Genomic DNA, 24950 nt, shown 5'->3' on the forward strand with positions numbered 1-24950 from the left:
CAAGCGCAGGTGTTGGGTGCGAGGGTCCACAAGCTTCCTAAAGGGCTGGGTGGTAAATATTCTCGGCGTGGAAGACCACATGGTTTCTGTGGCACGTACTTCAGCAATTATGGCCCCAAAGCAGGGTAGGAGCCAATTAACTCGATTGTCTTCTCATCTTTAGTTAAAAAAAAAAGTGGCCAATGAGTGAGATTTGGCAGGTGGACCGTGTTCATCTCCACATAGATGCCAACACCTCAAAATCTGTCACCTTTGAGTGTGTGGTTCCTTTGTGTGTTTTTGGAAAAGCAACCCGATTTGAGAAAATAAATAAAAATCATTCCACGGTGGGGGAATCAAGGGTGAAAACAATGACAAAAAAATTGTTTTCCTTGGGTGTTAAGTTGATTTTGCAAGAGACACGGGTCCAATCTTTCTGCTCATACTTTTATCTGTTCACACATTCTCACACTGTATTTCAAATCCGTGTCTCTCTCTGTGTCTACACTGAACCATGGGAGGAAGCCCTAATCCTATTGATCCCCACGTTGTGAACCACTGAATACAGGAGGAGTAATTGGGCAAATTCAAATGCTAGTTATTTGGTCTCATATATTTGATCTTAAAGACAGATAAACAGTGCATCTTCTGCATAATATTCCAACTAAGCTGTACTACGGCTTATGCCTTCAGTAACAAGCCCATTTTTATAACCTTTCAAAATATTTCTAGAATTTTCCACACTACCCTCCCTTCCCTTCAAAGGTTTTTTTTTTTTTTTTTTGGTACTAGGGATTGAACCCAGGGGTGCTTACCCACTGAGCCACATCCCCAAGACTTTTTGTGTGTATTTTATTTAGAGACAGGCCCTCGCTGAGTTGCTTAGGGCCCTGATGAGTTGTTGAGGCTGGCTTTGAACTCTCGATCCTCCTGCCTCAGCCTCCTCCCCAGGTGAGCACCACCATGCCCCACCCCCAACTCCCTTGCCATGTCATCTGCACCTTTGTTCTGGAAGCATCTTTTGTTTTAATTCTCTCTGTTCTAAGAGGAATCTCAGAGCCCTCACCCATTCCCCTCATCCAAAAACAGGAGAAAGGAGAGTCCAATAAATGAAACAGAGCTCAAGATGGCAAAACCTCACGCTGCACCCTCAGACCATCCACCTCAAGAGCTCGGCATGACCCCTGGATATTAGATAAGAAATCAATGACTTCAGCAGGGGTGCACGTCCTCCTTCCTTTATAAAATCACAAAATTAGCAAATAGGAGGGCCAGGACCAGTTTCATTTGAATTTCAGGTAAACATTGCACAGGACATCGTTATACTAAAAAAGCCTACATTTAAAAAAATCTGAATTCCAAGTTTCACTGCGCTTTTCATATTTATTTGGTCAATCCCAAACTTGCAGAATAACCTGAGTTTGCAAAACCAGCTCTAAGTCACTTGGAGTCAAATACGACAAACAAGCAGAAAACACAGTTTGTAGTCAAAGACAGAGAAGCAGCCTGGCTAGTCCACTTCAGAGAAGAAAATCACTACACCCAAGTGACTGAGTCTTCTTGGCAGAACTACTACACCTGGATTCACAGCCCAGCCCCCATTTCCTTCCTTCCTTCCTTCCTTCCTTCCTTCCTTCCTTCCTTCCTTCCTTCCTTCCTTCCTTCCTTCCTTCCTTCCTTCCCTCCCTCCCTCCCTCCCTCCCTCCCTCCCTCCCTGGTAGCGGAACCCAGGGCCTCCTGCATTCTGAGCTAGCACTGAGCTACATTCCCAACCCTTTTGTAGTTTTTCTTTTGAGACACGGTCTTGCTAAGTTGCTGAGCTAGCCTCCAACTTAAGGAGCCTCCAGTCTCAGCCTCCTGAAATTACAGGTGTGCACCACTGTACCCAGAACCTTGTCACTTTTGAACAACTTGTATATGAGTTCCTTGAAAAGCTCACCATGGCCTGCCCTTCCTGTTGCTATGTGGGCATTAGTCTGTCTGTCTGTGGTTTATTTAGGTGTCATTCATCCATAGAAATAAAAATCTAGTGTCTGGAGGATTCTCTGGAGCCAATCTGCCAGCATCTGAATTTCTGGCCTCAGCTCGGTTGTCAACTGGAACACATCTTTGAACCTCTTGGGCTGGGTTTTTCCGTGCATCAAGCAGGAATAATAAACACTAACCAAGTCACCAGGTTGATTTGCACAGACATCTGAGTGCCACATAGTTCCTGTGTGCCTATATTACTGACTGGTGCAGGGAGGACAGCCAGCGGCCCCTGGCTGAACAGCCAAACCCACTCCAAGGACCTTACCCTCTCCTGCTCCTGTGACGGCTGAGCCCTGGACCTCCCTTGCTCTGAACTTCTTGCCCCGACACCCCACCTTCCCACCTCACTGTTCGCCCCTTGCCTGCTCAATGAAAGGCATTGTCCTCTAGTTCAACTTCAGGGTCTAGTTCCTTATTCTGTCTTGTCTTTTCTCTCAGTAAATATTTACATCTAGGTGTCGCAATGTACTGACGCATTTCAAAATCGAGTCCTGACTTCCTACCTACCTATGTTGCTTTGGGCTTCTGATATCACCTGTTTGTTTCTATTTCATAAATAAAAAAGAAGGAACCAAACCTGCATCTCTCATTGAGTGGAGTAAAGGACACTTTGACAACTATGAAGATAAATTAAGGATACCACTATTTGTTTGTTAAGATATATGAATTCCCTGGCTAGTTTATGCTATTCATAACAGTTGGTAAGAATACGAAGAGAACCCCAGCTTAGAGACATTGGGTGTATCACACTTAATCACATTGATACTTAAGTACTTGAGACTTGCAATTCCGGACTTTCAGATCTATCATGCCTTTGACCTTTTTTTTTTTTTTTTTTTAAAGCATTCTCTCTGTGATCTGTATTATTATTATTATTAGAGCTCGGTCAATCTACAACTGGCTGTAACTGGTGGGCAGAAAGAACAGAGGCCCATTTTTCTTGAGCTGTGAGCTCTGTTGAGTATTGCAGTTTACACTTGAGTGGCAGGTTGGAATATTTCATCTGCACGGTCCATTGCACACAAGGGAAAGGGGCTTCCTTCCAGAATGGGCAGCCTGACTCATGTGGCATAACTATATCCCCACAGAGGGCTCAGGAAATCATAAGACATGGCATCAGATACTCTCCTCCCTCGAACTGCACAAACGAGAGCCGTTTAAACTCTAGGCACAGGAATGACTAACAGGAGCAGGTAATGACTGTTCACAGTGGAATTCAGAAAACCAACGGGTCAATACTGACTGGGGAAATGGAAGAAGCGTTTGTGGGAAAGCTGGCATCTGAATGAGACTCTTACTGCTAACTTCTTTTACATCATTATTAATGCCGATATTTAATTTAGAACATAGTCTTATATTTAAATTATTGAATAGTATATTCAATAATTCAATAGTATATTATATTAAGAACTGATCATATTTAAATGAATGGATGTACTCATTTTGGGGAAGGGACGCATCCACATTTACATCTGTGGTTTTTGTTATGTTTCTAGAGAAAAACAACTGATTTATAACACACAATCAGTAATATTTGAAGAACTGGGTATTTAGAGCTTTACGAATTTATCTCACCTAACAAGTAGTGATAACCAGAATGTGTTCCCAGGCTGTCAGACTCCAGAATCCATAATCTTAGCCACTATATTACAGGTTCTCTTTGCTAGGCTCTTGTGCCTGGTATTTTGTGATGAGATAATTTTGAATAAGTCCATAACTTGATGATAAATTCTTTATTTTAAAGGCTTACCTCTCAAATCACTATGGTTGGCCAGATAACTTTTTTTTTTTAATAGCCAGATCACTATACAGCAGAATACAGTCTTTCTTTTTTTTTCTTTTCTTTTCTTCCTTCCTTCTGTTCTCTTTCTTTCTCTCCCTCCTTTTTTTCTCTTTCCTTCCTTCCTTTCTTTCCCCCTTCCTCCCTCTTCTCTCTCTCTCTCTCTCTCTTTTCTTTCACACAGTGGTGCTCAGCCACCAAGCTACATCCTCAGCCTTTTAAATTTCTTACATTTTGCAACAGAGTCTTGCTAAGTTCCCCAGGCTGGCCTCGAACTTGTGATCCTCCTGCCTCAGCCTCCTGAGTAGCAGGGATTACAGGTGTGTGTCATGATGCCCCACAAAATAGAGTCAAGTCTTGCTGCTCTGTGCTCATGGGGAGGAACAATAATGCTGTAATCCAGTCTGGTACAAAAGTCACCTGGTGGTCGATTACATTGAATCACGTGACACCTAGTGCCTAATTATGTACCATTTGCAGGCTTTCCTAACCCAGCCTTTTCTGAGTCTATTTCGGTAAGGCAGAGCTGGTGAGACAGGGAAAAGGTTAGTTGGGATTTCACTTGCCTTCTGCCAGCCACACTTGGGACAGCAGGGATAACTCGGTCATTCTGCCTGGGCACCTCCCCGCTCCTAGGCTGGAGGAGGTCAGGGCTTACCTGTGACACCAAGGGCATCCTACACCTGTTCTGCCCACATGGAGGGCGGCTGGTTTGTACTGGGGCCCGAGGGCTCTAAATAGCTAGATGTACTGGGAGAATCCAGCCAGCTGTCAGAATAGACCGTCCTTTTGGAGAGTTCAGTCACAGGCGGATTACACTCGGGAGAGAAGATAAGAACCGAAAAGGTCAAGTAAGCAAAGCGAATTTTCCCAGTGTACCTCAAAAAACAAACCCTCAGGGAGTGACAGATTCTATCTGAGAGTATTTCTTAGGTGGAGGGCCTGGGGCACCCCCTTGAAAGTCAGTTGTTCAGAACCATCGAGCCTCTATTTGCCCACCTTCTAGAAACATCATTTCAGTTTCCTTTACCAAACTACCCTCCGGATAAGTGCAGGCTCAGTGTGATCAAGGTGCTCTGGCTGTGTGATCCAAATTGATCAGAGACTTTCTGAAGAACTTGGATATTGAGCAGAGTGGGGTCCAACCCAGAAAGCTGATTCTCCCCCACGACCGCTCACCAACAACTCTGTGAGCAACTTGGCAAAGTTCCCGCAGTCTGAGGCCTCAGAGCGGCCTGGTTCCTAGGCTCCCCAAGGCTTGGTCCTTCCGTGTTTCCTGGTCTCATGTGATCTGACCTGTCTGCTAATCGGTTTCCTTCTGTTTGCTGACGTTGGCAGGGTTGTTTCTGTTGCTTGCAACCAGGGGACCTCTACCTGCCTCGACCACAGATGCCAACAAATCACACACGTTCGGGGGCAGGTACCTGTGGGGAGCTTCCTAGAACATCTTCAGCCCCAGCAGACTCAGCCGATCCAGCGGCTGAAGCTGAGAGGTGGAAGGAGCTTGTGAGAAGCCAGACCTTCCAACACCGCGTGGCACACCACCAGAGTCACGCCACTGTCCTCTCTGGTCGGTTGGCTGTGGCACGCAGGCAGGCAGGCAACTGATGCGAATGCTACGTCAAAGACCCCTTCGGTGGATTCATCAATGAGTATTTATTGCAAGGCACTGTGCTAGGCACTCTGGAGAGTACATGGGAGAAAGACCCACACCCCTGCCCTCAAGGAGCTTACAATCTAGTCGGGAAGACAGGTGTACATACAAGGGAAAGTCAGTAACAATACAGGCGTTGGCGGAAATCCGAGATAACAGTACAAGAGCTTTCCAAAAAGCAGAAGGGTTGCAAATTCAGGATTGGCATGTGGGTGGGCTTCACAGATGAGCTGGAGCCAGAGCTACCCTGGGATGGTTGAGATCTGGGGAGGAGGATGAGGGGAAGGGATGAGCATGGGACCAAAAGGCACAGAGGTGAGACCAAGCAGGGCTGAGGACCAGGGAGGGCTCAGAGAGGCTGGATCCAGAGTTGAGCTGATTTAGATGAGGCCACTGGAGGAAGGGACAGCAGATGCACTTAGATTAAAGCTACAAAAGACTTTAGCTCATCAAGAGGAAATGTTCAAGTCTGATCTTCAGGACATTTCTTGGTGGATTTTAACCGTCTCACCTTCCAAGGAGGATGTGAAATGGTGTCTCCAGGGTTGTCAATCGGTAAGGGACAACGCTGGGTTGTCTATCTTTGGGTCACGGCCAGAGACTTTTGAGTCCCTCTCTGATCCCAGATTAAGACTAGCACAAAGGTGAGCTAACAGATTCCCTGACAGGCAGGCAGGAAAAATGCTCCCAACAGACAAGAATCTTTACAAATGACAGAATATTTATTAACAATACCTTTTAAAAAAAGATTACATATGCTAGATCACTGGTTAATATCATTTACACTGGGGGGGGGTGGGAACTACCTGGGGTGCCATTTTTTTAATTCGTTTTATGATTTTGTTGATTTTTTTTTTGCATGTGATTTTAAATTTTATTTTATTTGAACAGAGAAGTAACCATATCAAACTAAGAAAGGAACACAGCTTGAAATACTGACAATATATATATATATATATATTTTTTTTTTTTTCCCAGTTACCTGATTTTTACACAAGTGGACTCCTGATCGTGACTCTCTTGGATCACTGTAACTAGAAGTTGAAAAGTTTAACTTGTATTCTTGGTAAACAAAACCGATCAATGACAGGCAAATTTTGAGAGATCTCTGAGAAAGAAGAGAAGGCGGCAGTGTGTTTACAAGTCAAAGTTTTTATAGAAAATTTCATTAGCTTTTATAGTACCATTCCACGAGTGCCCGTTTACAAAACCTCTCCCATTATAACAAATAGCTCTTTTGATAAGAATATGATTTTGCTGATATTGTCATTTTCCAACGTGTGATTTTGAGACTTAGAAGGTAAAGCTCATAAAGCAACCCGGCTAGCTACTGCAAAGCAAGAGCATCATCAAGATACCAGACAGTTGTACTAAAGATCTTTTATAGAGTCATATGAAAAATTCGTTGCAGCAATTATTTTGCTGGAACAGGAGAAATCTTCCAAACTGCATAAATGACTGTGATTCAAAACAAGGGCTCTATTATTACACAGAGAGACATAGCATATGTAAGAAATTGCGCAAAGAAATTATGAAACCATTGATGGAGAATTGACATCTTCTTTTAAAATTTACATTCCAAAAAGATACATGGAAAGATAGTAAAATTATTATTATTATTTTTATCCTTTGAAAAGACTTGGCTGACTATAGTAACTTTGGGTCTATGTTACTACAGGCTATGCAAGTTCAAATTTGATGTCTAAGATAATGCTACTACGAAGACAAGGTTAACTTAGTTGAGTGAAAAGAAAAGTCTTAACCATACGATGATAAATTCAGGGGTGAGAATATTGTACAAGATGCCTCTGGGCCAAAAAGTTTAGCTTTTGAGATCTGCAACCATTCCTGAAACCATCTCAAGTTCTGTTGAACAACAAAACTCACACTGGGGGCAAGAAACCGTATGATACGTGTCAAGAGGACTTGATTCAATGCATTAACCATTCAGAGAGTAATTTATGTACAGCAGCCTTGGTTTCAGAGACCAAGTCGTTTTGCCACTAGAGCCTTGTAAAACTGTACAAGTAATTTGCAATGTATTTACCAAGATGAGTTTCCAACTCTGTCTTTAAAGGAAGTATTTTCAAATCATAATTGTATGGTTGTGTTGCTCATAGCATTTTACAGCAGAGGAAAAAATTAATATCTACATTATATGTTAACTTTAAAAAATTCTATAAAACACTAAATATATAATAAAAAATATGCATATAAGGACATGTAAACTGCTTTGGTAACATCATATTACAGATGTCTTCAGTGCATTGCAGAGTTTCCAAAGAAACTTCAGACAAAGCTAGATTTGCTTTGAGGAAGTACTGTATAATGCCATTCCTAAAGAAGCAAAAAACATTTTTTTTTTCCAGTAATAAGATGTACTCGAACAACAATATTACTTAGTACTGGGTGTCTTCAAAACAACTAGCTAAATGTTGCTTATAGTATAAACAGCAAGTCCTTGCGAGAACTTTCGTCATAAACTAGATCTGGCTGTGAGGGAGATCATGATGGTGCTGATGGCTGACAGGGTACATGCGTTCGAAGTGGAAGCCCCAGATCCTCGAGCGTAGGAATCTGCAAAGAGAGAAGGGATCCACTCAGCAGGCCTTCCCCCCAGCAAGGTCACTCCAGGGGACGGAGAGGCCGCGGGCTTCACCAAGTGAAAAAGGATCTCCAGTGCCTCTGTCATCCCTGTCACTACCTGGCTATCAACCTGGGAGCAGGTGCCAGGAATTCCCTGCAAGTCTGTTGTAAAATAAGGCCATCAATGTGTAAGGTGGGAAGAAATTTCTTCTCTTTCTTTGCTTCTTCTTTTTTGGTACCAGGAATCAAACCCAGGGATGCTTAACCACAGAGCCACATCCCCAGCCCTTTTTATTTATTTATTTTTATTTAGAGACAGGGTCTTGCTCGGTTGCTGAGGGTCTTGCTCAGTTGCTGAGGCTGGCTTTGAACTTAGCAATTGCAATATTACCGGTTTGACCAAAAAAAAAAAAAAAAAATCACCACTCCCTTTTGATCTGTACCTTGGTGCTGGGTGCTGATCAAAATGACATTTAAATCTTACAAAAACCTCTCCCAAGAGGTTAGTGACTCCACTGAATGGTTGTGGGATCTGGGGACCAAAGAGGTAATACCGTGTCTAAGATTGCCTGGTTATCGAACAGCAGAATTGGGAATCAAAATACGACCCCTTTCTCCAAACAAAGTAATCGCAATCTTTTTTAAAAATTTTCCTGATGGGTCCTTGCAGTGATAAGAAAGCATGTGGTTAGATTTTAACACAGTGAGATAAGCGAACCCCTGATCTTGTGTTTCCGTGGCCCGGAGGTTACACCTACCTCTCAACAAAAACCTGGCTTCCTTTAAACCAAAGCTAGAGATCTTGTTTGCTGAAGTCTATACTCAATCACCCTAGGTTAATTTATTTTCTATTTTATTTTTATTTTTGCGATCCTAGGGATTGAACCCACCGCCTCCTGTGTGCTAAGCAAGCACTCCAGCATTGAGCTCATTCCTGGCCTCCCTCCCTTGGGTTTTTGAAACACAATGGAATGCAAAAATAATGCAAAAATAAAGCTGTCATTAAACCCCATAAGGAACCACACCTAGGTTCCTGAGCTTGGCTCTTGGGGAGCCTCAGCTTTATACCAAAGTCCTTTACTATTAGCAAACACTTACTAAATCTAAACTAAACAAAACACATGTCAGAGGAAAGGTAAAACGGCCAGTGAGCTTTTCCTCTCCTGATTTGAGGTGCCCAAATCTTGTAAGGGCGATTAAAATCGCTTCATGGAGACTTAACTGTTATTTGGTGCCCGTAAGACATAATAGGTCATTGGTTAAACGTATGGACCCTGAGCAGAGGGACACTCAGAGCTAAAACTCAGGACACTATGGTGAGGATTTTCCTTTATGATTTAAAATACCACCTCTCCACTGGTGGCTTGGAAATCTACAGCCTGCAGTGAACCCCTGATCTCCAGGCTGCTAAATCCAAAGGCTGGTGACAATCTACACTGGATATCCAACAGCAATCTTTCTTCTGTATTGTGATAAAATACACAAAGCAGAAAAGTGACCACTGTAACCAGTTTAAAGCGTACAAAGCAGTGCCTTTAGCTGAAGTCCCCTTTGGCCAGCATCACTATTTCTAGAAATTTCTCATCACCCCAGATGGAAACCCAATGTCTTTTTTTTTTTTTTTTTTTTTTTTTTTTGCGGTGCTGGGGATTGAACCCAGGGCCTTGTGCTTGCGAGGCAGGCACTCTACCAACTGAGCTATATCCCCAGTCCCCCCAATGTCTATTAAACCGCTGCCCCTCCCGGCCAGCCACCACCAACCTGGACCCTGACTTCCGTCTCTACAATTCTACAGAATTGAATGCATTTGCTCACAACACATAAAAAGAACATGAACACATAAAAAATAAACTTAGAGCAGTCTCACGCATTCTGTTCAATGGGTTTGAAAATGCTCTTAAGGATGTGCGGCCCTATGTATTTGTGCCCTGACACACACCCGTCCAGCATCAAGAGTGTTCAGTTTAAAATGTTTTCAGATAAAGACACTGAATTACACGGTTTCACGGGAGACTACATGCTACCGTCTTTGGAGGAAGATGCTTACTTGATATCTTTGGAATTCGGATTTGTTCGCTGCTGCTTCCGTCTCCTCCGTCACTGAATGGCTTGATCTCTATTATGTAATCCTCATCGAAAGGTAGAGAAAGCTCTACGGATGTCTTATTTGTCTCGATGACAGATGTGCTGCTTTGTCTGTTCCATCTGTACAAGACCTGCCGGTACAGAAAGAACAGGTGTCACCTGGCTGTCCTCACAAAGACCCCCGAGATGGGGTATGCATCTGCTTCCACCTGCAGTACCAGTGAAACACAGAGACCGTCACCCCTCTGGTCTCCCTTCTCTAACCTGTAAGATGGGGACAATAGCCCACCTCTCTGGGTATTTCCAAGATTGCACAGGGAGGACCTGGCTCCAAGGAAGAAATAGCACCTCTGAAGCCTTAATGGGAATGAGACATTTGCGGCAGGGACCACAGCCCAAGAGACACCTGGCAGATGACCGTTCTCATGAATTACAGAGGAGGGGCATCTCAGCTCAGGGAGATTTTGGAACGAGAAAGCCAACAGTCTTCCCCCAACCTAGGACCCCCTTTCACCATGCTATGTGGAGAAAAGGCATCACTGTCACTCGGGAAACATCTGTGACATGCAAATAGCTCTGGGATTGAACCCCCTTTTTTTCCGGGTCCCCCTGCCCAGGGTTTTGAGTTTGGAGATGAGGTGTCCCCCACAGCTCCTGTTAATACAGGAATATTCAGAGGTGAATGATTAGGTTATGGTAGCCATGACCCAACGCGTCCACGCTGGGGAATGGACTGGCGGGGTGGTGACTCTAGGCAGGGGGCGCGGCTGCAGGAGCTGGTCACTGGGGTGTGCCCTGGGGGGTGCATCTTCCTGAGGCATCTCCCCTCCCGCTTCCTGCTGCCCTGAGCTGAGCAGCTTCCCTCTCTACACCCTTCTGCCAGGGTGGGCTGCCTCACCTTGGGCCCAGAGCAATCCAGGTGGCTGTCTATGCACTGAGGCGCCTGAAACCGTGAGCCCCAAATAAACTTTCCCTGCTCTAAGGTGCTCTCATCAGGTGATGTGGTCACGGCGACGAGAGGGAGAGCTCCCTAGAGCAGGCTGTGACTTATTTGGTGAGGTGGCTAGAGAGCACCCCTGGACACACCTTCACCTGCCTGCGACTGCCGGCTCTGATCAGCAGCACACCCACCAGGGCCGGGACAGGAAGGCCTGGGAGAGGGGAAGGCCTGGAAGACGGGTCTAACTTTTTCTATTCAGCAAGGATCATGTTGGTCCCTGTCCTGAAAGTGCTTCGGAGGTCCAGAGGCACTTCATCAACAGCACCAGGTTTAATGGTCACTACAGTCCTCCAAGACGGCCACTGCAACTCCTTTTCACAGAAGGGGAAATCGAGGCAGAGAGATCCCATGGAGCTGGCCAGCGGCAGGGTGAGGATTCCTAAACCCACGCTCTGAGGCTGCTCCGGCCCACCCTCTGCAGTCTCCCACGACGGTGACGAGATAGGGCCACTTCAGGTGGGGGGTGCTCTCAGCTCTGACATGCCGCTCTGGGCAAGTGTGGGTACTGATGTTTCAGACCTGGATGCTCAGCCGGGGTGGGGGGTGACCTCACACTGAGGCACTGCACTGCCTGCAGACGGTTTTGGTGGCCACAACAGGTGCTACTGGCGGAGGAGGTAGAGACCAGGGATGCAGCCGACAGTCCCACAGTGGAGGAGGAGCCAGGCCAACGTCTGAATAGGAAAGAGGTGAGACCGTGATCCAGGTCCGCACCAGCTGCCTGAGTGAGACCCCACAGAGGTCAAGAAAATAAGATAGAATGCATAGATACAGGAGGGATTCGAACCTAGGATGCTCTTCTGCTGAGCTACATCCCCAGAACCTTTTCATTTCTGATTTTGAGACAGGGTTTCACTAAGTAGCAGAGGTTGGCCTTGAACTTGAGATCCTCCTGCTTCAGCCTCCCGAGTGGCTGGGACTTGTTTAAAAACAAGATCCTCTGATAACATCAAAACGGGAAGGGCATCGTGGGCTACGTTAGTGGCTCTCAAATTGGAGCCTACATCAGAATTACCTGGAGAACTCATAAAACAAAGACTGCAGGGGCCCCTTCCCAGAGTCTCCCGAGCAGACCTGGGCTGGGGTCTGAACACTGGCAGTTCTAAGAAGCTCTCGGCTAATACCAATGCTGCTGGGCCAGGGGTCCCGCTCTGAGACCCACAGACTGGCTCCTCTTTTCCCCAAGACCCCCTACACATGCTGAGTGGTCGAGGGTAGAGACAGAAGGTCACTTTTCTATCTCAAGACCAAACCAAACTTAAGTGAAATGCATAAAAATATCCTTAAAATCATTTGGTTCCCATTTGTTCCCTGGCATTTTGTCACCGTAAATCCTGTCTCTCTAATACAAGGTAGAAACGCAATTTCCTTAAGGTGGAAAGATTCATAAGCACCCCACCCCCCTCCCACCCCGGAGCATCATTTGTACCCGGCTCGGCATCCCTTGCTAACGATCAAGCTCCAATAAATCCGCAGGCACATCCAGGAGTGTCAAAGCTTCTCAAAGCAGCCCTTCAGGAGAATGGGCTTGCTGATGGGATGCAAGGTCACATCTGGCTTGGAGGAATAAATTGCTTCTGTGATTTACCTCGGGTCCTTGCAACCGCTCAGAGAATTCAACTCGTTTCAGATATAAATCCAGAAGAAACATTTCCAGGAAAAGAGCAGACCTCTTATCAGCCCTGCTTCTCAATCTTGCAATATTAGGGACCGTGGCAAAACCTTAAAAAAGGACCTGAAAAACCTTTATTTACACCAAACTCTTGGTTCAGCTGATGGGTTTGAAGGCTGTCTTTGAATTCACTAAGGGAGACAGGGAGAAGGTGTGGGTTTGCAGGAATAAGGATAATAATAGCCAGCAATGACTGTTTCTACTACGGGACGTCGGATAGATTCTTAATGTTTAGGTAGATGACCACGCGAAGCAGACACTGTGACTCTGATTCCAGACATGAGCACTGAGACTTGGAGATGTCAATCAACTGCCCAATTTCAGGTATTCTATTATAGCAGCACAAACACGCTCGTCTCCCTTCCTGTCTGGCAACAATTGGAGCTGAGAAGTCATTGCCACCCTGGATAGTCACAGACTCTGCAGGCTGCTGGAGACTCCAAAACTTGCCACTTGGTTAGGTTGGCACCTGTGACCTCAGGACCTTTGCACCTCCTGTCTGCTGTACTTGGAATGCTTTCCCAGAGAGCTGCCAGGGACGCTCCTCCTTTCTTTCAAGGTCCAATTGAAATGCCACTTCCAGAGTGACTTTTCTTGGTCTTTATATAAAATATGAAGTCTCTCCTGTTTGTGCCCTGGCTCTCTCCAGTGTCCCACCCTGATTAATTTTTCTTTGCAGGACTTTATTAGCAATTGCTCTATTCTGACAGTAGAATGTCCAGTGACTGAAGTCCCTGTTGCCCATGATGCTGTGTTCTGACCCCAGGTCTCTGACATCTTAGCTCGGTGACTTCGGCACAGTTCTTTCTCTGTAAAATGAGGGCACTAAATTCTAGAAAGGGAATTTCCCCCTGAATGGGTTATTATGAAGTTAAGATGGCTCAGAAGAGTGCTTCGCGCAGGTCTTTATGATATTCGTTAAAAGGAGACGTGACCTGCTTATGTCACCTGCCTGGTTCTGCTGGCAGTTTAATTTGCCACACCGAGACCAGAGGTCCTCCCGGTTAACTCAGGTGTCATAAATAAGGCACCTTGAAGACTTGTGCCGACAGAATGTTCTGGGACTCAGAGAGTCTAGAGTCAACTTCTGCTATTCAGACTCCCGCCCATGCAGAGATCTCAGGGCCGTAGACAGTTTAGTCAAAGAGGAAAAAAAAAGAAAAAAGAAAAAAAGAAAAGAAAAAACAAGCCCATATCCCAACACCTTCAGGGTTTAGGACGAAAACTGAATTAGGGAAAGGTTAAGTTTAATATAAAAACCTTTTAGAGGAGGAGCTGTGGATTGAACCCAGGGCCTCGCACATGGCAGGCAAGGACTTCACCACCGAGCCACATCCCCAGCCTGGCAATACAATAGCTATTTATTATTATTATTTTTTCCTAACTTTTACAGACTATATTTGATTCATTGAATAGCTATTTTTAATGAGTCAAACTCTCTATCAAAGATCAATTCTTCCCACTGCCATCAGACCCACACTTTATTCAGCCTATAAAAACGGTATCCGGTGGGTTTCCTGAGATCTCATCTCTCACACACACAAGTGTCCGGTGGCAATCATACAGCGTCTGCTCCGGCTGCAGTGAGATGCCTTGCCATGTACCTCAGGAAGTCTAAAAACCTGCCTTCTCTTGTCCCAGCCTCAAAAGAAGGGGGATATCGAGTGGGAGAGCAGAGGCTCAGCATGTGTCCCCTATGACCGTCTGTTCTGACCTCTGTCTTTCCTGGGCTGTCCCTGCCTGAGGTTTCTACAGCCTTTCCCACACTGGACATTCACATCAGCGACACTTGCTTCAACACAAACTTCCCCACACGCAGGCGCCTTTGTGCAGTCTTGGATCTAGAAGTCACAGTGAACTAGCACAAAACCATTTTTGGAAAAAAACCGTCTGGACCCAGCAGCTGGGTTATGGGACGGAGTCTGCCGCTCAGGATGGAAGCAATCCCAGGATGGAAGCTCTCTGGTCTTTGTTCCTCTGCTTATGCTGTTTCTATCAACACAAAAATAGTCTCCCCCAACCCTACGCCAAGCCCACAGATCACTTCTGGGAGGTCAAACGCCCCTTTGTTGGTGGAGACCTGTTTTATTCCCCGACACACCCTGCGTGAGGCTGTGCTACTCAAACGAATCTTCCCTGTGTATATTAAAGCCTCGGCTGAGGTCATAAATTCAAGAAGGGCTTTCTCGAAAAGATGTTACCCAGAGAGGAGAGTTTCTGAGAGGGAGCAGGTGTACCAAGAAGTGCCAACTAAATAATAATCGTGACTCGATTTTTCTTCCAAAAATGTCTATGATCTTTTAGGCCCAGTTCACTGCAGCAAACTGCAGTGTCTATGGATCCCCGGCCCCTGGTAATTCCAAGCCCTCCAAGCCACTGAGCTCAAGGGACTTTAGTTTCCACATCTGTAGAAGGTGGGGTGGATGGTCCTAGGTCTGGCGAGCATTTTGCCTGGTTGCTCCCTGCCCATCAATTTCATTTTGGCACCAGCCTGAGAAGGAGCTTAGGCGTGGAACTTCTCAGTTCCTGGGGACCCGGTGGCTCTCTGCCTTTTTAACACTACTTTTCCCACCTGTTCTAAAGGGTATAAGGGAAAGCCAGGAGGAAGAACTAACCTCTGTCATTACTATGATTTTTCATTCTCTTCCTTGGTTTGGTTAAATCATTTACTTTTCTTTGTTGTGGTGATTAAGGTCAAGATCATCTTCCCAGTTAGCCTGGTCAGAACTCCAAAGTTGCAAAGGTCTTCCTTCCTTCCTTCCTTCCTCCTTTCCTTCCTTCCTTTCTTTCTTCCTTTTTTTTTTTTTTTATATCTACTCTTTCCACATTCATCTTCCAGCCTAGACCAACCCCATGTCTCTTTGGTCATCGATAAAACCGATCCTAGAAATGATATCACATGATTTCACACCAAGAGGAGTAAGGAGATGAGATGTCTCTCATGACCGAAGTGAAGGTAGTCTTGGTGGGAGGAGCAATGGAGACAGATGATGATCCAGTCACTCTTGGGAAGCCCACAGTTAGGGGATTCACAAGCCACCAACTAATGACAATCGTCCAAAGAGGATGGTAAGTACTTCAAAAAATCTGGTAAAGAACACTGTGGCTGGGTGTGGTGGCACATGCCTGTAATACCAGCAACTTGGGAGGCTGAGGCAGGAGGATCACAAGTTCAAAGCCAGCCTCAGCAACTGAGCAAAGCCCTCAGCAATTTAGTGAGATCCTGTCTCAAAATAAAAAATAAAAATGGACTGGGGATGTGGCTTAGAGGTAAAGTGCCCCTAGATCCAATTCCCCAAACTCCCCCCAAAACAAACAAACAAACAAAAACCCCCAATCCCTCCACTCTGACCAGCAGGAAGGCTTCTAAGCTCAGAGCTGAAGAATGAGCCCCTGGTTAAGGATGTCTGGGGCAAGAGTCACAGGGATAGAGAACAGATATGCAAAGGGTCAGAGAAAAAATGAACATACTAGCAATTTCTCCTTAACAAAAAAAGAAAATGCAGTCCCAGAGAGTTTAAGTGATTTACCTAAAGTCACACAGCCAAGAGAGAGCCAAGCGATGGGTGTCCTATCGCTCTCTGCTACTAGGTGACCCTCCCAAAAGAATCTGGATTTGGGGGATTGGAGGGGTGTGCTGGGGATTGAATCCAGGGTCTTCTGTATGCTCGACCACTGAGCTGCCATGACTGTACCCCAGCCCCCAGAGTTTGCTTTTGCAAAAGGATTCCATAAAAAGGTTTGCAGATGAGGTCATATTCTGCTATGATGGGACTCCAAGTCACTGTGCCATAAGGAGGAAGGAAATATAGTCCCTACCAGGCAGGGTCTTCCCAGGCCTTCTCTAGTCCCACTTTCCAAGATTCTCCCACCCCCATGTCAACACCCAGTGCAGGTTCCGTAAGCAGGTCCAACAGCATGACCTGATTTTCGATCTGTATAAAAACATGACAGGCCACCAGCCTGGGGGCTTAACGCAGCCTGCACACCCCTTTCACTTGATCAGCACCACAATGGCGATATTTTTGTTGTTAAAAAGCAAAACAAAACAAAATTCGAGGAGTTGGCAACATTTTGAAATTGAAATAGAGGAGAATCCATTTTTCCCCCTACTGTTTTTCTCAAGTCGGCAATAACTGGGCACCGTGTCTCCTGTTCCTCAAGGTGACACAGGCAGGAACGGCCTGCAGCTCCTCCCTTCTGATAGCAAGACGCTCTCTTTAGCTGGCGGTAGCCTCCCTCCAGCTGGCCTCTGCCATTTACATCGTCGAGGGGGAAGGTCTTGGCAATGCTTTTTCATTTACTGAGTCATCCATGAAAGAGGATTTTGCAAGACCCCAGAAAATTTTGACTTCCAAGCTCTCCGACTTGAAAAAAAAAAAAAAATCAAAATCGTTGGTTTGGGGTCATAATTTTCCTTTGATAATGGAAACCCTGGGCTACTTCATTTAAAGCTGACTGGCAAAATGGGCAAAAGAACTACCTTTTCTTTTCAGGAATTCATAGGAAACCACTAGAGGCCAAGAGCACACCGTCAATATAGCCCGGATGTTCATGGCTTCTTAAAAACCCTTTTAAAAGTCACTTCCTCATGACGTTCCTGGACTAGAGAGGAAATGGAATAGAACATAATTTATATCTCCTCCCTGTATTTCCTGTTCTCACGTCTCACCGTGCGGGAAGACAGCTGATGCTTATTTCCAGTGACAGAGAATGCTCTGCCTCTCTTTGCACTAAGTCCCTTTTTGAAGAGCTTTGTCCGTTAAAAAGGAAAACGGAGTCAAAATTTATCTCCATGGAGTTTGCATTCATTGGCCATAGTTTAAAACTTCCTCGGAACTTTCTGGAACAATTAGACTCGTTATTCCTGATGACAGCCCTTTGGATATTGGAAGTGGGCATCATGCTCCTGGGGATTTTTAAATTTTTATTTATTTATTTATTTTACCCAACTAAGTATCCTCAGTTCCTTCCTTCATTCCTCAGGGAATGTGTCCAAGCCTGACGATGGGCCACAGTCTTCCCAGTGCATCCTCTGGTCTAGAAACAGGGCTGCCCCCGATTCCTTCTCCCCCGCACATGGATTCTAGTCCTTACATCAAAGGGTAGAGTCCAGTTCCCCTCTCTCTGACTGACAGCTGGATTCTCGGTGGCCATTTTCAGTCTTAGATTTTAAAGTCCTGGGCAGCTTTACCTTTTTTCCTCCTGGAAGCCAGAAACCAGGCCAGGGGTCTGACTATCTGGAGATGGCCGTACTCTGAGGAATCCCGAGCCGCCCACAGGGAGAGGCCTCACCAGATAGGGACCCACCCATTGACAGGGAGCAGCCTGAAGTGTGCCAGGAACACCTTAGCCAGTCCAGGCCTGGGGAGGGCCCACTCAGGCCCGGCCCGGATTTCAGAACCACGAAAACTGTACACGGTGGTTGTTTTAGCCCCTGGTTTTGGGGAAGCTTATCAGGAGACAAGAGGAAGCCGCATCCAGGTCAAGACTTCTTCTGGTTGTGGTAACAAAGCTACATCCATTTTCTTCTTCTTCTTTTTTTCCTCTAAACAACTTTTCTAAAAATGTCTGTTTTTCTAAATAGATGAAGTTTCCTAGCTACAGACACCCATGAGCAGAAGTGAGTAACCAGGAGTAACATTGGGAAGTTGCTCTTTTTGATTTAATGGTACGGCTGAGACAGAAACAAAGCAGCTGGTGAGAAATGTTGAAGAATGCTTCTTCAGGACCCCTAACCAGCCTTCCTCCACCAGCCTGGAACCATGGCTGATGTGTGCTGCCTGAGATTAATGGGTTAGGTGGCACTCGGGCTTGGCTCAGTGTCTCCCAAAGGTCTGTGTGCTAAAGCCGCGGTCCTCAGCCTGTGGTAGTATTGAGAGGTGGTGGAAATTTTAAGAGGTGGGACTTAATGGAAGGTTTTACATCATTGGGGGTGTTCTCTTAGAGGGACCCTGGGACCCTGGTCTCTTCCTCTCTCTCTCTGCTTCTCAGCTGCCCTGATGATAGCTTGCTTTACCACGATGGCTGCCTTGCCCCAGGCCCTAAAGCCACAGGGTCATCTATCTACAGACTGAAAGCTCTAAAACATTGAGCTGAAATAAACCTTTTCTCTTTATAGGCAGATTATCTTGGGTGTTTGTTACAGTATTGGAAAACTGACTAACACAGGTCATTATCTAAGTCCTGACCAATTGTTAGGGAACATTTATAAAACTTAGCCCAAACCTCTCTGGGGCAGAGATTCTAAAGGGGCCAGGAAAGCATCCTCAGGCAAAATGAGAACGTGGACGGTATGATTCACAGAAGGACACTGTCACCATTTAACAGCAGAATTAGGTGCCTTTGCCACAAGAAATTACCCACTTTGTATCCTTTTACTTCCGACTCATTATCCAGGGCCTTCACTTGATCCCAATTCAGGATAATTTTGGAGTCCGATGAATTCCATATGATGTTTCCGGGAGGTTGGCTGGGTGCTATAAAAAAATTAAGATATACGAAGTCACAGATTATTAAATCTCAATGGATTCTGAGGAATATTTCCTCACCGGAATTTGAGAGTGCAGGCAATTTAATGGGCTATTGCACTAATATGTGTCTTCAAGGTCACTGAAATCTGACGAGATACGGCTTTGCAAATGGAAAAGGATTCAGTTGGTCGCCTAACATTTATAGCTAAAAGAAGTAGCCCTTCCCAGGGAGGAGAAAAACATTTATCTTTCTGTCCTCTGGAGCAATGAATTTGGCATGGTGTTCTGAAAGGTTCAGTTAGAATGCTGAGGTGAATCTGAAGCCACTTAATGATACCAATTAGTATGCAAATGATCAGAGGTGGAGAAAGGGAACGAACCCGAGACAGGTTTGATGAAGCCCCCAAAATATTTCTGAGCGAGTTAGTTCTTACGTGGCTTTCTGGTGGTGACATTGACCGTGGCGCTGGAGGGGCCCGTCCCAGCGGAATTATACGCCTTGACGGCCAAGTGATACAGCGCGCTGCCCTTTAAATTGGTGATTTTGGTCGAGGTCTGATTGCCCACAGTTCGTATTTTTCTAGCATTTTCTTCCTTGTCATCATGTCTCCAATATTTAACCTGAGAAGATACAAAGACAGACGCCGGAAATCAGACACGGGGGACATTCCCAAGGTTATCGGGGAATCTTTTTTATTTTAATGCAGATTCTTACACTAGAGTTCATTTTCTATAGCGATTCACAAGCAGAGCTTTGCATGTTCTGAGACGTTACGCACAAAAGTAAGAAAGCCCCCTTTTTTGTCTTTGGCGTCTTACTGAGAACCCCTGCTGGTTGTTCCTGCCTTTTCCCGGTCTTGGGCTGAGCCCAAGGGATGCTGGGCAGATCAGGTCTGAGTTCATAAATGCTTAAAAGTGCGTGAGTCTCGGAACATCCCACTAGAGTATCCCAAGGACAGAGGACAGACTCCCATCTGAATATTTAGTGCTTCCATGAATGGTCAACCAGAAGCCAGGTCCCTAAAACAGAGAGCTATGAATGGAAATGGAGGTTGCTTCCCAACACAGTGGGTCCTGGAGACCCCCCCTGAGGGATCCGGACCCAGGCACACACTCGGCCTACCTCATAACCTTCGATCCGCCCTCTATCCTTCTCCAGCGGGGAGGCCCAGAAGACTTCGATATCAGTAGCAGAAAGACTTCTGGCGAAGATGCTGGCTGGTGGTTTGCTGGGTTCTGGAGAGGAAGGACATAAAACCTATGACTCTATCAGCTGTATCAGCCCAAGTTTCTACACATGGAGTGCATTTTAAGGTGCAAAGAATCCAGGGTTACAGAGGTGTCCTGAATGATGTCAGCCACACCCTCATTCTGCAGAGAAGCAGCAATTACCACGCAGAGGTGGTGGTAGTGCAATCACTCAAAGTCTCTGGTTCCCAGTTTGAAGGTGAGTGGTACGGAAGTAGTCCAGAGCCAGTGGGTTTTCATAGCTAGCAATTCCTTCAACATAGAACTTCTTTCTTTTTTTCTTTTTGGTACTGGGGATTGAGACCAGGGCTGCTTATCCACTGAGCCACAATCCCAGCCTATCTTTATTTTGAGACAGCAGCTCACTAGGTTGCTTAGGGCTTCCTAAGTGGCTGAGGCTGGCTTTGAACTCGTGATCCTCCTGCCTCAGCCTCCCAAGCCCCTGGGATGACAGGCATGCGCCACCACGCCTGGTTAGAACTTTCTTAATTAACACTTGACATAGGAAGTAGTTCTAGTCAGTGGATTATGAAAACATGAAAGAAAAGGGAAAAAAAAAAAAAAGAGTCAACTGACTTTACTAAAACTCCAGAGCACTGAACTCTAGTTTAGTTCCATGCTGAGATCTCCATCATCTTGGACAAGATTTAGCCAAGGTTTATCCAAGTTATTTGTGTCCTCAGCTGCAAAGGACAGCTGGACCAACTGTTCCCCGAATTTCAGTTATTTTTGCTAGATTTCATCCTATGTACCATTTGTATAGGATTTGTTTTCCCTTTGAATGGTTTTTTGAAAGAAAAATCTAGTTTAGTCATGTCCTAAGTAATAATATTCATGAACTCTTACATTTGATGGGATAGCTCTATATTTTCCTAATGCAACTCAAATCGATACTTGCCTCTTGGATACTTTTAAAAGTTCATGGGGTGTCCCTTACAGTCATCTTATGTACCCCCACCCGAATGCACCTGCGCTCCAGGAAATGTCGAACCAGGACACCTCCACCTAGCCATGATGATGGAAGGGTCCATCTAGGTGTTAATGAATTCAGCACTGACAGGTGTCAGGCACACAGGAGGAACTCCAACGACCCATCCTCAGGAGACACACGTGAGAACACGCAGCCATGGTCCAGCATTTGCAAGAGAGTGGGCTTGTGTCATCACAGAGGAATGTGCAAGGACTGAGCATGACCACGGCCATGATAACAGACTACCGGGAGGGAAGGGAGCACTTCCTGCCCTCGGCTGGCCAGGGGAATCAGACAGGCCTTGGTTGTTCAAGTTGGGGCTTGAGGATGAGTGTGAGTTCCCAGGGTGGGCAAGACAGGGGATGGGGGCAGCTGAGGCATCAGGGTAACTGAAGGATGTGGTTGGGGCATAGAGAATGCAAGGAAGTCTGGGAGGGCTGAGGTGGATGGGGGCCAAGGAGAGGTGACGGAGGCTAAAGAGAGGTGATGGAGGCCCAGCAGAGGTGATGGAGGCCAAAGAGAGGTGATGGAGGCCAAAGAGAGGTGATAGAGGCTAATGAGAGGTGATAGAGGCCAAGGAGAGGTAATGGAGACCAAGCAGAGGTGATGGAGGCCAAGCAGAGGTGATGGAGGCCAAGCAGAGGTGATGGAGGCCAAGCAGAGGTGATGGAGGCCAAGGAGAAGTGATGGAGGCCAAGCAGAGGTGATGGAGGCCAAGCAGAGGTGATGGAGGCCAAGGAGAAGTGATGGAGGCCAAGCAGAGGTGATGGAGGCCAAGCAGAGGTGATGGAGGCCAAGCAGAGGTGATGGAGGCCAAGCAGAGGTGATGGAGAACTGCTGAACCTAAGACATGGTTTCTCTTTGGGGGGAAAAGACTTTATCACATCTTCACCAACTCCAAAGTAAACTCTCTACTTCCAGATCTTTCCATGTGGTCCCATTCTGAACATCACCTTTAAAACAGCAAAGAGAAGCCAGGTGCAATGGCACATGCCTGTCATTCCAGTGACTTGGGAGGCTGAGACAGGAGGATTGGGAATCCAAGGCTAGCTTCAGCAACAGCGAGGTGCTCAGCAACTCAGTGAGCCCCTGTCTCTAAATAAAATACAAAATTGGGCTGGGGATGTGGTTCAGTGGTTGAGTGCCCCTGAGTTCAATCCCTGGTACCAAAAAAAAAAAAAAAAAAAAAAAAAAAAAAGCACAGAGCCGCTCCCAGGATCATGGGGACCATGCAAGAGGATAAGTAAGCATAGTGCTGGTTATAAAAACAGACATAGTGGCAGGAAATGCCCATTTCTACTTTGCTATGCACTTAAGGGGATAAAAAAAATTTAAAAAGCAATAACATATGTGTAAGGAGAGAGAGAGGCAAGATCGGCACTTGGAATTGGGGCCCTCAGTAACATAATCAGTAATGGCCAACCACGGATGCATTTTTATATACAGTAGTTTCAGACAGATCTTTTGATAATGAACCACATCCTTTTTAAATTTCTTTGGTACCAGGGATTGAATGCAAGGGTGCTTAACCACTGAGCCACATTCCGAGTCCTTTTTTTTTTTTTTAAGAGTTGGGGTCTCTCTAAACTGCTTAGGGCCTCGCAAGGTTGCTGAGGCTGACTTTGAACTTGAGATCCTCCTGCCTCAGCCTCCGGAGCCGCTGGGCTGACAGGCCCGCGCCAGCGCGCCCGGCACGCACCACATTTTCCACATCAGGCTTTTCTCAAATCCGGATACACCTCTGATTAGTGCGTTTTGGGCATCCTAAGTGGACTGTCCATCCTGAAAGGAACGTTGCTCGAGAACTGAAGAAACGCCTGGCCTCCAGGGGGCGCCCGCCATACCTTCCTCTGCAGAGTACACCAGCGTGGTGGGGCTGAAGGGGCCTTCCCCTTTGTTGTTGAAGACGCCCACCTTCACCTCGAACGGAGAGAAGGGGCGCACGCTCTCGTTCCTGAACACGTATCTGGAGGCGTCGGCCGAGGCCAGCACCGTCAGCATCCAGATCATTTTCCCGTGGGGCCGGAAGGCCACCACGTACCCAAAGCCTCTGCCGTTCTGTAGCTCCTCAGGCACTGTCTGGGGAAGAAGGGAGGCGGCCTCAGGAATCACGGCAGCTGGACCCCTAAGTTAAAACCACACATGTACCAACATTTTTGTCTACCTTCTTCCCCCATCTTATTATTTTTATGCTATTATATCAAAGGTTTTTTTAAACTTAGGCTGAGCCAATAGTGGACCTCAGATATTCAGGAGATTTGAGATTGATGGCAGGCTTAAAAAACTGAATCTAACTGGGCGTGGGGGCGCACACCTGTCACCCCAGCAGCTCGGGAGGCTGAGGCAGGAGGATCGCGAGTTCCAAGCCAGCCTCAGCAAGGACAAAGCTGCTAAGCAACTCAGGGAGACCCTGTCTCTAAATAAAATACGTATTAGGGCTGGGGAGGTGGCTCAGGGGTCGAGTGCCCCTGAGTTCAATCCCTGGTACCAACAAACCAAACCAAACCAAACCTAAATCTGCAGTGGACACTTGGACTCTGATGGTCACCCCCAACTCTGAAAGAGTTGGAAATGGGACTGGGAAAGAAAGCCGATAGTTGACTGAAGAGCCACCCCTTCCCACGTGGGCTGTCTAATGCGGATTTCCCTCCAGCGCGCAAGAGGCGAATCAGCCACGGGAGCCACGGGGGCCTCTGGCTCAGGCAAGATCTTCCTGCTCAGAGCAGAGGAGCTCAGCCCCAGGCGCTGAGGGATTTCTTTGGCTGCTGGCGCTCGGAGGCAAGGAAACGATTTCATTTTTCCAGCTGCAGTCTAGGATCTTTCAAAAACATTAAAGGACCCTTTTTCTGAAGCTCCCAACCATCTCTCTCCAAAATCAATTTTTAATAAATTGGTGACTAACCTTCCTCCAGGTTGTTTTTATTTTTTTTATTTTTTTAAAACTCATAATCCAGCAGCAAGACCGACTGCCAGGCAAGCAAGTGGGTGCACCGAATCTATTGCTGGCAGATGCTTTAAATCAACCGGCCATGTAGCAATTCGGGGAGAAAAGAAAAATCTGGTTTTCTTTGAACCCTTCCTTTAAATCCTTTCTTTTTACTTGCGTTGTCTTCCCTTTCCTGACCGTTTTTAATTTGATGAATCAAATTAAAACTTGCCTCCACAATCGATGGGCAAGCCCCTGCATTCCCTGCTACCCATGAGCTGGGTGAGAGGAAGTCTTGGTACTCAAAGGGATTCTAGCTGCTCAGAACAGAAGAGGAGGCTTCCCAGCTACGTTCGAAAAAATACAATGGCCCAGACAAATACATGGCCCTCGTGTCCTGTGGTTCATTTACCTCCCAGGTGATGACCAATTCAGATTTGCTGCCTCCACCACCACTGACGTTGGCTGGGGTGACTTCGGGGACTGCACAGGAGACAGAAAACAAGTTATATCACATGGTAATGGCAGCTGAGGACCAGGAAGTCT

At 46.2% G+C, this 24950-nt stretch overlaps 1 protein-coding gene across 5 annotated transcripts in view; it reads right to left on the reverse strand.

Annotated features, from left to right (window-relative positions):
• Window positions 1-5838: 5838 nt before the first annotated feature.
• LOC306650301 (contactin-4) overlaps window positions 5839-24950 on the reverse strand; it is a 953963-nt gene continuing 934851 nt past the window's right edge. For all 5 annotated transcript variants that reach the window (XM_079122191.1, XM_079122188.1, XM_079122189.1 and 2 more), the window contains 7 exons: window positions 24817-24887; window positions 23323-23557; window positions 20384-20496; window positions 19695-19881; window positions 19154-19266; window positions 10078-10246; window positions 5839-8021 (listed from right to left, as the gene is read on the reverse strand). In XM_079122191.1, the coding sequence (XP_078978317.1) occupies window positions 7921-8021; window positions 10078-10246; window positions 19154-19266; window positions 19695-19881; window positions 20384-20496; window positions 23323-23557; window positions 24817-24887 (989 nt within the window). In that variant the 3' untranslated portion in view covers window positions 5839-7920. The remainder of the gene's footprint in view (window positions 8022-10077; window positions 10247-19153; window positions 19267-19694; window positions 19882-20383; window positions 20497-23322; window positions 23558-24816; window positions 24888-24950) is intronic.

Source organism: Sciurus vulgaris (genome assembly GCF_902686455.1).
Source record: "Sciurus vulgaris genome assembly, chromosome: 19".
NCBI lineage: Eukaryota > Metazoa > Chordata > Mammalia > Rodentia > Sciuridae > Sciurus > Sciurus vulgaris.